Source organism: Octodon degus, unplaced genomic scaffold, assembly GCF_000260255.1.
Source record: "Octodon degus isolate 3935 unplaced genomic scaffold, OctDeg1.0 scaffold00040, whole genome shotgun sequence".
NCBI lineage: Eukaryota > Metazoa > Chordata > Mammalia > Rodentia > Octodontidae > Octodon > Octodon degus.
Window position 1 is genome coordinate 8,090,562 of NW_004524616.1, and position 13,437 is coordinate 8,103,998.

The 13,437-nt window shown below is 35.7% G+C and overlaps 1 protein-coding gene across 1 annotated transcript in view; it reads right to left on the reverse strand.

The window, feature by feature from the left end:
- Adamts19 (ADAM metallopeptidase with thrombospondin type 1 motif 19) overlaps positions 1-13,437 on the reverse strand; it is a 319,655-nt gene that overhangs the window by 243,549 nt on the left and 62,669 nt on the right. Inside the window, exons 4-6 of the mRNA XM_023715358.1 lie at positions 5,603-5,775; positions 4,409-4,492; positions 3,574-3,731 (exon numbers count right to left, since the gene is read on the reverse strand). Coding sequence (XP_023571126.1) covers positions 3,574-3,731; positions 4,409-4,492; positions 5,603-5,775 — 415 coding nt within the window. The remainder of the gene's footprint in view (positions 1-3,573; positions 3,732-4,408; positions 4,493-5,602; positions 5,776-13,437) is intronic.

Here is a 13,437-nt window from a genome sequence, read left to right on the forward strand (position 1 = left end):
ATATATACATACTTTGCACACATATTAATTCAACATGGATTACCTTTGGGTTAAAGAGTAGAAGTAAGAATTGGATAAAAAGAAATTAACTATAAATGCAAAAGTGTTTAAGTTTTACCAAGAGAATGTTTATACTATAAGAATATTTTTAAAGTTAATTTATTTTAAAACTTTGAATTGGAGAATATGCTTGGAGAAAAGTAATTATTCTGTAATATTTTGGAAGGGCAGCTCAGTAGAATAAGCACTTCCCTGGCAAGTGCAAGGGCCTGAGTTCAATCCCCAATTCTGCCAAAAAAAAAATTTCATAATATTTTGGAAAAATAGATGATGGTATAGAGGAAATATGAGTTGTAAAAGCATATAAAATAAGAACTTTAATTCTAAGAATAATGCTTCCTAAGTGAATAGGTGAATAGCAGTTATTAATCCTATTTTACAATGTTTTCAATAAACATAGTATGTCATTTATCATATCATTTCACTTTATTGGATTCTTCTTTTAAAAAATACCTGTGTTATATGGCTAGGAAAGCTTAGCAACAAAGCAAGTAATAATGAAAAGTAATAGTTACTGTGCACCAGAAATCATACATGAAGAGTTTCATTACAGTTTAGCTTGCAAGAGCAAGAGACTAGAAACAACCTAAATGTTCATCCACTGTGATTTAAATGTAGCATCACTCATTCAGTGGATCACTACTCTGGTGGACTGACAATAGGTGGACAACTTGTAACATCCAGCTGAACTGCATCAGCGGGTACTGGGTGTGGGAGGCCCAGCTGAGGACTTGTGCTGGTAGCATAAAAGGCAGAACTGGAGAAGGAGAAGTGAAGGCAGTAGGAGCTGATGCTTACTTTGGGACTGCTGGTTTTCCAGGAGGAGCTTGTCATGACGGCTTTCCTGATGCACTCAGCTGCTCTTACTGCTGAAGGAAAGGAGAACTTGCCGTCACTGAGAATGGCTATGGCTCACTTTGGGGCACTCTGGTCCTTAGTTCAAGCACCACTTCTTGGCTCCAGAGGGGAAGATGGTGTACTCCTCAGTCTCCTGGAGAACATTTTCACATTGACTTGTCCAACAGGAGGTCAGCTCTTTTCATTTTTAGGGGAGCTCAGGAACTCACTGTTGCTAAGGATGGTTGTGGTACTTTTCCGGGGAGCTCTGATTCTTCCTTTGGGCATCGTTTCCTGGCTCCAGTGCAGGTCTCTTAGCCTGCTAGCACAGATCCTTCATCGCACCCAGTACAGACATTTTAGCTTCTGCCACTGACCTTTGGGCCTTTCCAGCACAAATCCATGAAATAGGTATGCATGAGACTTTGTTGTGGGTTCTTGGACTCTAGATGGACTCATGGAGGGCATTAATATGGGCTCTGGGTCTTCAGCTGGACTCATGCAGGACATTATGGTGGGCTCCAGACCTTCAGCTGTGGACAGATTTCCTGCATTCTGCTTGTATATGACTGTTTGAGTGACTATTACAAAATACTTCTATATATTATGAGTCTTGTATTGTTTCTCCTTGTAAACCCCTCACTATAATAACTACCATATAACAGTTAATAACCAGACCAGCATTATCATACCACCAGATCTCAAAAGCTTAACATTGAACTAAAGAAGACAAGTTGCAGAAATATTTGGTATTATTCATATCACGTGCAGAAGTGCAGGATTATAAGCTTTGTGTACCCATATATGTAATGAAAATATAAAAACAGTCATGGAGATAATAAACCAGACAGTTTACTTCCAAAGAGTAAAAGATGGAAATGAAAACAAGAAAGAGTTCATAGGGCAGAAAATGTGTTTATTTTTCTTTTTATCAAAAACATCTGAAGCAAATAAAACAAAATTTTATTCTCCCCCCAGCAAAGAATTCTGATTTAAATTTAAGAGTCTAGCACAAAAAAGTTTGTCACATAAAAATTTTAGTAAATTAAAAGTTTTCTTGATATTTTGGAGCTTTGAATAGAAAATAGCACTAGATATAAAGAATGAAGTTAACGTCACAGTAATATGCTCTTGAACAAAATACTTTTTAAAGAAGAAACTAATTAAGAGCTATGATCATAAAAATGTGAAGATACCAATCTTTTCCTAAAGGATTCTAAGATTTAGTTTCAGTTCAAATTACTTAAGTAATTAAAATTTAATTCTTTTATTTAACTTTACAAATTTCTGTTAAGTTTTCACGTTCTTTTTATTTAAATTATTTTGTTGGTAGTGTAGTTAAAATGTGTCTTGAAAGCATAAGTCTTTCCTATAGTGTGGCTTCCTTTAAGAAACTGAGTGACACGTCCATTTGGGAAGATCATGTGATTAAAAGTACAGGCCATTCCTAATCACTTTATTTTTGGGATCCTCTAAACAGCCAGCTCACAGAAATATCCTCATACCACTAATCTACTCTTGTGGCTTCAATCTGTTTCGTACTATGTTTTACAAATCTAAAGTATACAGCAGCAACACTTGGACAGATTTGAGGCAGTCGCTCTATGTATTCAAACTTGCCTTGCCAATGTCTCAAAACTGATCCAGACATCGACTTTGGCACCTTCTGGGGCATAACACTCTCACCTGTAAGGACCTCAGAAGGACCACTGTGGTCTCTCTTCCTGCTTGCAACACCAAGCAAGAAATTATCCCCATGCCCAAAGCTGTAAAAACTGTAGGGCTAACCTGGAAAAGTTCCTTCTCATTCAGGGACTAAAGTCTTCTGCTTTTATTTTCCAATGACTGAAAAATAATATGTCACAAGTATTTTCCAGTTTTTGTAGTTGTTTACTGTGGAAGTCAAGTATCAATTATACCTAAGTAGCCGGAAGTAGAAGTACAGTTCTATGGAGACTTGTTATGAATTATCTATAATTAAGATCATTTTAACATAATTAACAAGAAACTACAGTAGATTTCAAAAAATAATGTTTAAGTATGTTACTTTGCTTTCTATAATATTAAATACTAACACAGTTAATGACTAAAATTAAGTTGTTGATGAAAAACATTATTATTTCTCTAACCAAGACAAATTCATGGATCATTACTAATACAGGGTACTTCTTACAGTTTTTACTGCTGCTCTTCATCTTTTAGCATTTATATATTGTCATCACTATGTTTTATGAATATTTGTGTGTAGTAAATTCACAATGCAACTCAAAATTAACCAGAGACTTAATTGAAACTATATTTCAGATGGATCCAGAAAGTTGCTGACTTATTAATTTACTTTATATGGTGGTGACTGGAAAATATACAGTGTGGCTTTATAATTTTGAAGTTCCATCAAAATCAACATAGCATTCCTAATTTATCATTATCAATAGCTTTGGATGTCAAAAATTTAAGCATGAATCTTTAATTAATCAATTTTTTTGTCAATATGTTATCCAACATTTGGCCAATCAGAAACCAGTTATTCTACATTGATGGAAATAACTAAAATTATTAAGCCAAAATTTTGGAAACACAAAATTTGGAGTGAAAGTATTATGCCAAGTCAGTAATGGGATTAATGGCATAGCCATTGAATTAGGAATGCTACTGAAATGGCTCTGAAAAATTTACCTTGTTATAAGTACAGCTGCATCCACTGAAGTCATGTCTTCTCCCCAGCTAGTTGACATCTCTAAGTGTATATCATTCTTTTTTCCAAATTCTTCATGTTGCCACTTACAAAAACTTTCTAGCATTTTCTCGCCATGGTGCCCAATATACAGATCTGCCTGCAACAGAAGATATTTTACTTCAAGGCAGATTGTTCTTTTACACACAAAATCTAAAAACTGAAGGACCTTCCTGAATTACTAAAGCAGACTTCTGACCATATATTAGTTTGAACCTGGAGGGCACTTAGAATTAATTTAGCCTGAACTACAACTATTAAAATTTTGCAAAGGGGCAACATTATAAAATCTGTTTAATACTACTCTGAAAAATGAAGGGTACAATTGACTATTTTAAAAACTGAATTTTCCAGAAGCAAATAATTCATTATTTCTACAATTAAAGAAAAAAGGCTTCCTGAAACACCTGAAGTTGCTTGCTAAAATGATGCCACAGACTATTTTCTATTTAAATTAAATTACAGATAAGAAAACATTTTAAAAGTCCATATTGAAGTGATAAAACAATTCTGTTATTTAAAATGACTTTTTAAAATTACATTTTGGAAACTGAAGGTTTGTTGTCAGGAGCCTTGGAAACTAAGAACATTCCATTTTTCAAATAAAATTGAGGTATTAACCAAAACTAAGTCAGTTTTATGTATACTTTAATTGACTCGGTGGGTGTTGCTGGATTTTAAGTCAATAAAAGTATATGCCTAACTTTCCCTTCACTTTAAGTTGTTAAACACAATTTCTCACTCACTTAATTGAATAAAAACTCAAGACATTCTTACTGGAGTTTCATGGAGCAGAATTAGCTTTATCACACGAAGATTGACCTGCACACCAAGACTCTTGTTTTGGAAAAGGTTAAAAACCTAAAAACAAATAAAAATAAAAATCCTAAAATAAAACTGAAAAACATTTTAAGTATTTTAAAGGCCAAACATGGGAAAGTCTCAACTTAATTGAGAAATTGTAGTTTTTAAAAGCTTGTGAGCAAGGTGAACTTTTAAAGTAATACTGTTCATTTTTTAAAAAAAAACTAGTAATTATTAATTTGCTTTAGAGAATGTGCAATGGGCACATCTAACCAGGCTTTCTGAGGCATTGCTATATAGAAGAGACTGAAAATCTTTTATTCCTTATTCCTCACAAGGAATAAAAGATGCAACTAAATATGGACAGAAATGTTAAAGTGTGAAAACTCTGTCCAATGGAAAACTCTGTCCAAAGCCAAATGATAATAAAGAGAATGCACTTGTATATATTGCTCTTACCTTACCTGCTATAATAATCAGAAATATAAATGGACACATGCTTTTGGGGTTTTCTTTTTGTTTATTCTCCCTAATCACCATTTGCACTACAACCTTCGTCCCTGAAGAATTACCCAAAAGATATACAGTTAAGTCTGTACAAAGCATTAATTTTGTAGTAAGTATTTCTACAAGCTAGATGTCTGCAATCTAGAAATTTTAAAGAAACTAAGCTACCTGTGATTCTGGTATTTAAATTTTTATCTAACAGCTATTAAGTTTAACTAATCAACCAGAATCACATCTCCCATTTCACATTGCCCTATATAAGCTTAGTGAGCTACCAACACACAATTTTATACCATCTCATAATTAAGCTATAATGCATATGGTTTGAAAATACATACAAACAAATATCAAATATCTACTAATACTAACAAATGACATTTTTAAATAAGAAAACTATAGCACAGAAAATAATAGTAAGTTTGCAACATCAAAACTACCACTGTTACTTTTTTTACTAGAGCATATAAATTATCATTTTGCTTTTTCTCTGGAGATGGGTCAACTTGGTAAACCTAAAGACACCAAGTCAACATTTGCACTGAAGTTAATAAAAAGAATGGTAGGGAGTTAATTTTTAAAGAACTTCATTGTAAATACTCACACATTTCTTCCTTAGAGTTTTCTTGAAAAAATTCCAAGCGCACTTTAAAGTTTGCCTACCATATTTAAGATGGTTAGAATGAACCTCCTGGCTGCATCTGCTCCATGATAGGAAACCATTGCTGGGTCTGCAACCACTACAGTCTCTATGTTGTATTCTTGAGGTAATTTGTATGAATATCGTTTCCCTCTTCCAGTTTCTGTAATTTTTTTTGACCTAGATCTTCCTTTATCTGAAACAGAGAAATGAGTTTTTAATGCACTTTCATCTTGGAAAATTTAGCAATTACTGATAGCAATGAGCAGAACTACATAAGTTCCTATACAGATGGAACCTGAGGGTCACCTTGGTTTGTAGTATAAACGTTACATTAGACAGACGTGACTTCTGCCACTTACTACCTCTTCCTTTCAGGACACTAACATCACCCAGCCAGTCTCAGTTACCTCAAGTAAAATTAATAATCCTTCCTGCTTTCTAGAGTTGTTGCTAGTTTATTATTAGAAGATCACATTCTAGAGCTTCATATAAACAAAATAAACCAATAAGTAAAGATACTATGATTTTCTTTTTGACACAATTGACAGAATGAAAGTCTGCTTCCAAGAAGCACCTTCAAGGACTGCCTCACACATTGTGATGTCAGGCAGATGACCCAAATTCCTGAATCACTACGCTGGAATATGAAGGACTTGGGCACCACCTTCCATCCAGACTATTTGAAAGTCATACCTCAGGTGATAAAAATTCTTCAAATAGTCAAGTAAAAATAGTTACCATGAACAAAACAAACACCTTTGCTTAAAATACCATGCTGCTTTTAGAATGGAAAGCATGCTACCAAGTAGAAGAACATAGTTTTAGTACTTTTCCATACTAGAAGAATAAACAGGGCTGTGATGATAGCTTGGCAGTCTATGCACCTGCCTGGCAAGCACAAGAACCAGGGTTTGATCACCAGTATTGCATGCTGGGAGCAGTGTGCCAGCCACTGAAATGGGGCACGGTGGCACACACCTGTAATCTCAGTGCTGAGGAAGCTGACACAGGAGGATCACTACAAGTCTGAGATGCGTAGCAAGACCCTGTACCAAATGAATAAACTTTAAAAATTAAATAATATTAATAAACAGCTATTATACATTAATATCAGATAATAGCCACTTTTCACAAAAACATATTTACTTGGATAACTAAGATAGTGAAAGTGTTCAATTCAGTTGTCTTCAGAAAAGTTAAAATCACTACAAATTAAATGAATTAAAATCTTTTCAATGACTAAAGAGCCTGATTATATGCAGTTCCTATTAAAAAAACTAAGCCAACTACTCTTCCCATACACATTTGTGCTGGGAGTTTAAATTGTGATACGCACATCGAAATCCTAGGTAGCAAGTTCTACTACAGTTGAATATTTGCATATCTAGTGATTAAAGATCTAAAATACATACTCATCCCAAGTTCATACTAGCTACACATACAAGTTCTTCACAGCAGCACTAATTATTAACCATACTGGAGATGGTACTCATGGCCCCTCACTTGAGGGACAAGTGTTCTGCCACTGAGATACATCCCCAGTTCTCTTTAAAATTTATACTTTGAGACAAGGTCTCACGAACTTGCGCAGGACAGCCTCAGGTTTGTGATCCTCTTGTCTCTGCTCTTTGAGTAGCAGAGATTGCAGACATGTACCACAATACTCAGCCAGAGAGCCAGTATTGTGAATAGTTTGAATTATCTAGCAATAGTAAGAGAGATAAATAAATTGAGATCATTTTACAGAATGAAATATAATTGAATGCTACATAGTAACAAAAGGTAACGAATTGCCACAAAGTGTAAAAATATAGGTGACTTTTACAAATAATGCTAAACAAAAGAAGCCAACTACAAAACATGGTGTTAGAAATGAGAATAATGACTATCTTTATGGCAAAAGAAATGTGTCTAAGAGTGGACACAAGAAAGATAACTGTGATGTTTATGCTTCATAATTTGATTCCTATGGTAGCTCATGAATTTTTTCAGTTTTAGGTAATTCAGAAATTGGACCGGACCAGGGAGATAGCTCAGTAGAACAAGCTCTTGACTGGCAAGTGCAGGGTCCTGAGTTCAATCCCTAGTAGCATAAAAAAAAAAAGAAAGAAAAAAAATTGGACTAATCCTTTTAAAATTTCCTGTATGCATGAGGTATTTCAATAATATATTTACGATCTTATGATTTTGATAATTTCATTGAAGTTTCATTCACATATATAGTCATTTAAGTGCACAGTGCAATCAATTTAAATAAACTTTTATAGTCTCACAATGTTCTCCACAATTCATTCTTAAAACAGTAATTACATTCCTCTCTTGACATTTACACAAATTATTTTGATGTCTCTAAACTGCCATTATCTGCTTTCCGAACTTTGCATACTTATTGATTGCTCAGCACCTAATATAATTGTTTACTATGATTTCAGTGTAGTTTCTGGAAGTGTAGAGAGAAATATTTGTATTCAATTAGTTGTGTGTCTCTTTCTCTAAATTTGTTTTGAATTCAGGAATATATATTGTCATTCTTATAGTTCATCTTCTTGGTTTCTGATAAATTTCTGGAGTCCAAGGCCTTTGGATTAAGCTTGTCTATCCTATCCTATTCTATCCTATCCTATCCTATCCTATCCTATCCTATCCTATCCTATCCTATCCTATCCTATCCTATCCCATCCCATCCCATCCCATCCCATCCCATCCCATCCCATCCCATCCCACCATATCCCACCATATCCCACCGTATCCCACTATATCCCACCCTATTTTACCCTACCCTACCCTACCCTACCTTATTTATTGCCTCTGGTGCTTTTATCTTCTAATGTGTGTATGTGTGCACATACGCATGTGCATGCGTGAGCATGTACACACATGCACACGTGCATGTGTGGATTTATCTCCTAAATTCTTGAGCTATGAATTCCCTTCTCACACTGACTTCAGGGCCAAGTTGGGTCTTCTCTGAGACATAATATGAACTAGTTTCCACCCCCATTGCTGGAAACTTTCTTATTCTCAGCTATCCACATAATTATTCTTCTGCAGTTTTTCTCACAACAGCACACATTAAAAATCTAATAAAGCAAGCTTTATCTAAATATCACATAGTAGAGTCCATTAAGTATGTAAAGTTTTCATAATAAAAACCAACTTTCCTTTCTATTGAAAATGAACATTACAACATATAACAAAGCAATGCAAACAAAAACTATGTGTTCATCTGAGACAGAATCACTATGGTTAAAAGTAAACTGTATACAAGCCAGATATGGTACCTGCATAAGGTACCAAAAGATCTTGAGGAATAAAAAAGATGAAAACTGGTTTTGCTAGAATCTTGAAGTCAACAACACTTAAAATTATCATGTAATTTTTCTAATTGTGTGGCTCTTTTAATTGTGTTAGCAATTATACCTCCAGATACATGTCAATATCTTAGACTATAAATTTATGATAAATATTTAAAGGTAATATTGTCACAGATATTTAAAAACTCATCTTAACAGGATTGATACCTATAAGCTAATCATGAGGAATATATAAATACACACAGATATATGTGACATAATTCCAGCATCAGGTTGTATTTGCACTTTTCACACAGTATGATTATATAAGTAAACATGAAAAGGTAGAATATGTTCAGAACTACCATTCACAACTTCTGAGTGGCTCTTTACAAGAAAAGTGTCCCCTACTTTCTCTCTTTGCTTCATCCTATGGGCATAAAATCAAGATCAAGGGTGGTGAGCTCAGCAGGACACTGCAGAAAGTCCTGCTTTGGGAAGACATTAAATGAGAAGATAGGAAGAATTTTCTCCACTGGAGAATATCCCATATCAGAGGAAACTGTTTTTCTAGACTCACTTGCATACTTTTGAACTGTAACTTGTTGGGGAAATAAACTTCTATTCTCTTTGAACTACTGTTCTCTATTACAGAACCTTGACCCACTCTACAATAAAGATGGTTCTCACTGGCCCTCAGAGTCATACATGTGCATGTGAACTCCTTCCTGTCCTCCCTTCATGGTGTGTGTCTGTCTCATCTTTGTCTTCATCAGACACTGGAAGGCCCATCTGAGTGAAGATGGAGTGTTTCCCAGGCTCAGGGCCTGCCACAAGGCAAGAATTATCAGTACATATCCCAAGAATGGCCCTCATACTCTGTACGTAGCTCTGAAGTGTTCAAAATTTTGTATCATAAATTTTGCCACGTGATTTGTCTAGGCTATCATCACTGCTAAAGCTGTTAGACTAGCTGTTCTCTTAACCTTTATCAACTTTTTTTCAGGTGGTTTCAAGCCTCCCTAGCCACCATACATTAAAGGAACCCACTCTGCATAGGGTGGTATTTTCAATCTCTCAATTTAACTCCTGAAGGGCTGGCCAAGTAGCTCAGTGGATTAGAGCACCTGCAAGCAGGTGCAGGGGACAGGCGTTCAATCCTCAGGCCTGCCATGCCGGCTCCGCCCCCATGATGAACTACAATGGCAATTAAGATGGGGTGTGGTGGTGCACACCTATAATCCCAGCACTTGGGATGTTGTAAACAGGAGAATCACTACAAGTCGGATCTAGTAGTGAGACACTGAACAAACTATAGACCCTTCCTTAAAATACAGAAAAAAAAAAAAATCTGAGCCTGTAAGAGTGTTGGGTCAAAGTCATGCAGCATAGCTGGAGATATGATCCTTTTGTCTCTACTACTTAAAAAGTATCAGTTTACCACATCTGATAATTAGTTAAAGGACTTCATTTAATATTTTTTGTCAATGTTGTTGTCAGTTTAAAATAGGGTTTTGCTTTGGATAATACCAAATTCACTTAGTAGTTTAGGCTGGCCTGGAATTCATAATCCTCCTGCTTCAGTCTTCTGTGTGCTGGGATTATGGTCATGCGTCACTTTGTCCTCCTAGCTTTCTAATCATAAGAAAGCAAGCCCACATCAACTTTAAAAAGGAGGTAGAATACATCTACTAAGTTGTAGTCATCAAATCTCAAAATTGATTGACACACTATAATCCAACACTTTCCTATAAGTAATGCAGACTTTTCAGTTACCAAAATAAACCCCTTTTAGGTAGATTCCACTTCAAACTGATTAAATCTGAGATACTTAAAAGGCATTTGAATAGCAGTTGCAACACAACTGGAATCAAGAAAGTTTGAAATGAAAACAGATTTCAAAACTAAACCTATCATCATATATCATATCATCCTGAAGAAATACATGCAAGGAAAAGTAGATTAGATCAATGTCCTGAGATAAGCCTACAATGAAGAGGCCATAAATATAGAAGATGTAGATAGACACGTAAGGAAAACAAAAAAAGAACCAAAATATAGACCAATGGGGAGAGTTTATAAATGGAGGCCCTTTTAAGCTGTCTCAAGAATGGTAGCTCATTTAAAATTATGCTTCCTTTATTGCTCCAGTAATGTCAGCTGAGCTGTCCCCAACCTATCAGATTCTTGTGTCCTTTACATTGAAACACACTATCTGGAAGGTACTTTGATTCCTAAGATTCTCAACTTTATGGTGAACTCTACATTATAAATTAGCTCTTGTGTGAGAGAACAATGTATACTGTAATAATTTTTTCATTATATTATTTTTATGTTTTCATTGTTCCGCTTACCTCCTTCTTTGTTTCAGGATCTTCAGGTTCACGTGCATGTAGGAAACAAGTTAATATTGCATACTTTGAGTTAGAAAAGAAACTTTAAAATATGTATCATCCAGTGCTCAACATGTGCCCTCTACAGTACCCTCCTGACAATAGTCTCCACAGCAGTGGTAGCTGTGGGAGTGTGGGAAGTAGTCCAGGAGTGGCCCTGTTAGGTCGGTGCTCTCTCCTCTATATTCCTGTGTGTTGCTCAGACCTTGATTTGCAATTTGACAAATTATTTCTTCTTTATGCTAAATCCCAGGAATACTTGTAAGTTTACACTGAAATGTTGAGTGATACAAATTGACGTCACTTTCAGGCACACAAGTCCTGTCATTATCCAGGTCACGGCTACTTTTCCAGGCTGCATTTCATCAACTTCAAGCACTTGGCTTCAGCTCCCCTGACTGATGCTTTCTTACGCCCTTATGCTTTTGCACATTTTGTTCCTGTGCCTGACATGCTTTTGCCTCATTAACATCTTAACAGCATATGCTAAAAAAAAATCACATATGTTTTCCATTTTCACATACAATCACATTTACTTCTACAGATAGCCTTGAGCTGTAGGTGTCACTGACCTCCATTTGTATGTTATTCATGGGCCTTTAGAGAGAAAAAAGTAAGTTTTCCGAGGTCATAGTTAGGAAGAGGTAGCATACAGATGTGAAGGCAGGCAGTATGAAGCCCAAGTGCACTGTGTACACCTGCATACTCCATTCCCTTTACTCCCTTTCTCTCAGTGAGCATTGCGTCATCTTTGATGCTTAGGTGTCTACTTCCAGTACTTCAGTACTTCTCTGCTGAGTCTCTCATTGTACTTATCACTCTACAGTCTGATTTCTGATCTACCAGTTCACTTAAGAATAAAAGTTTTATTGATTTGATCATGTTTATGTTGAAAAAAATTCCAGATTCCTATCAACTGAGGATTGAATAAAAAAAGATGTGTTTGTGTAATACAATGGAATACTCCTCAGCCACAGAAAACAGAAATACTCCAGGCATTTCTAAGTAAGTGGATACACCTGGAGACTATCCTGTTAAATGAAGTAAGTCACACACACATGTGGAAACCTCATAGTGTCTCCCTGTTGTGAAGAAATGAAAGAGCAAATAAGGATGAAAGTGTACAATAAATATTGTGAAATAAATTTTTCTAAAGGAAAGAGGGGGGCCGGGGAGATAGCTCAGTAGAATAAGTCCTTGCCTGGCAAGCATAAGGTCCTGAGTTCAATCCCCGGTTCTGCAAAGAAAAAAATAAACAAATAAATAAAAATAAAGGAAAGAGGAATGAAGGAGGGGAAGGGGGAAAGGTGAAAAGTGAAAGGTGAAAGGAAAGAACAAGAAAATGATAGTAAAAGGATAAAATGGAAACAAAACTTTGTAAATAGAAAAGGGAAGAGAAATTGAGGGAGAATTGAAAAAAAAACAAAAATCAAAGTAAATCATAGACCGATACACACTACCTATGATGAGTATGATCTCTTTGTATATATAAAATAGAAAAAAAAAAAAAAGCCTACGCTTGCCAGTGTAAGCGAAGTACACAAGGCCACCTAGGTAGAGTCAGCCTAGAGTGGGGCCTGGAGCCCAAGCCCTCTGGCTTTCAGCTCTTGTGCCTTCTTTTCGATCTTATCTCTGAATAAAAGCAGATGACAAGGGCATCCTAAAGTAGGAGGGTCTTCGTTGGGAAAAAATATTCATGTGGTCAATATATATAACCATAATCCATTTGAGGAAATGGATTGAAGTAAAGGAATAATAAGAAGCCAAGTTGAAGTCCTATAAACTTCATAATTCCATTTTACAAAGGTGGTACTGTCACATTATCAAACTTAAAGTCATGTTATTAATACAGCAATATATTACTGCATAGGCCTAAAATAAGATAGGAAAAGCAACAATTGAATATATCAGTACAAGAGAAGTGAATAGTTCATGCCATGATTTGCTAACTTTAAAATAATAGTTTTAGGGCTGGCCAAATAGCTCAGTGGATTAAAGTGCCTACAAGCAGGCACAGAGGCCAAGGACTCAGTCTCCGGGGCACTCTGAGACAGCAATTCAGACTCAGCATGGTGGCCCACGCCTGTAATCCCAGCTCTTGGGAGGCTGTAAACAGGCAAATCACTACGAGTCCACTCTAGACCCTGAACACCCTGTAGACCCTTCCCT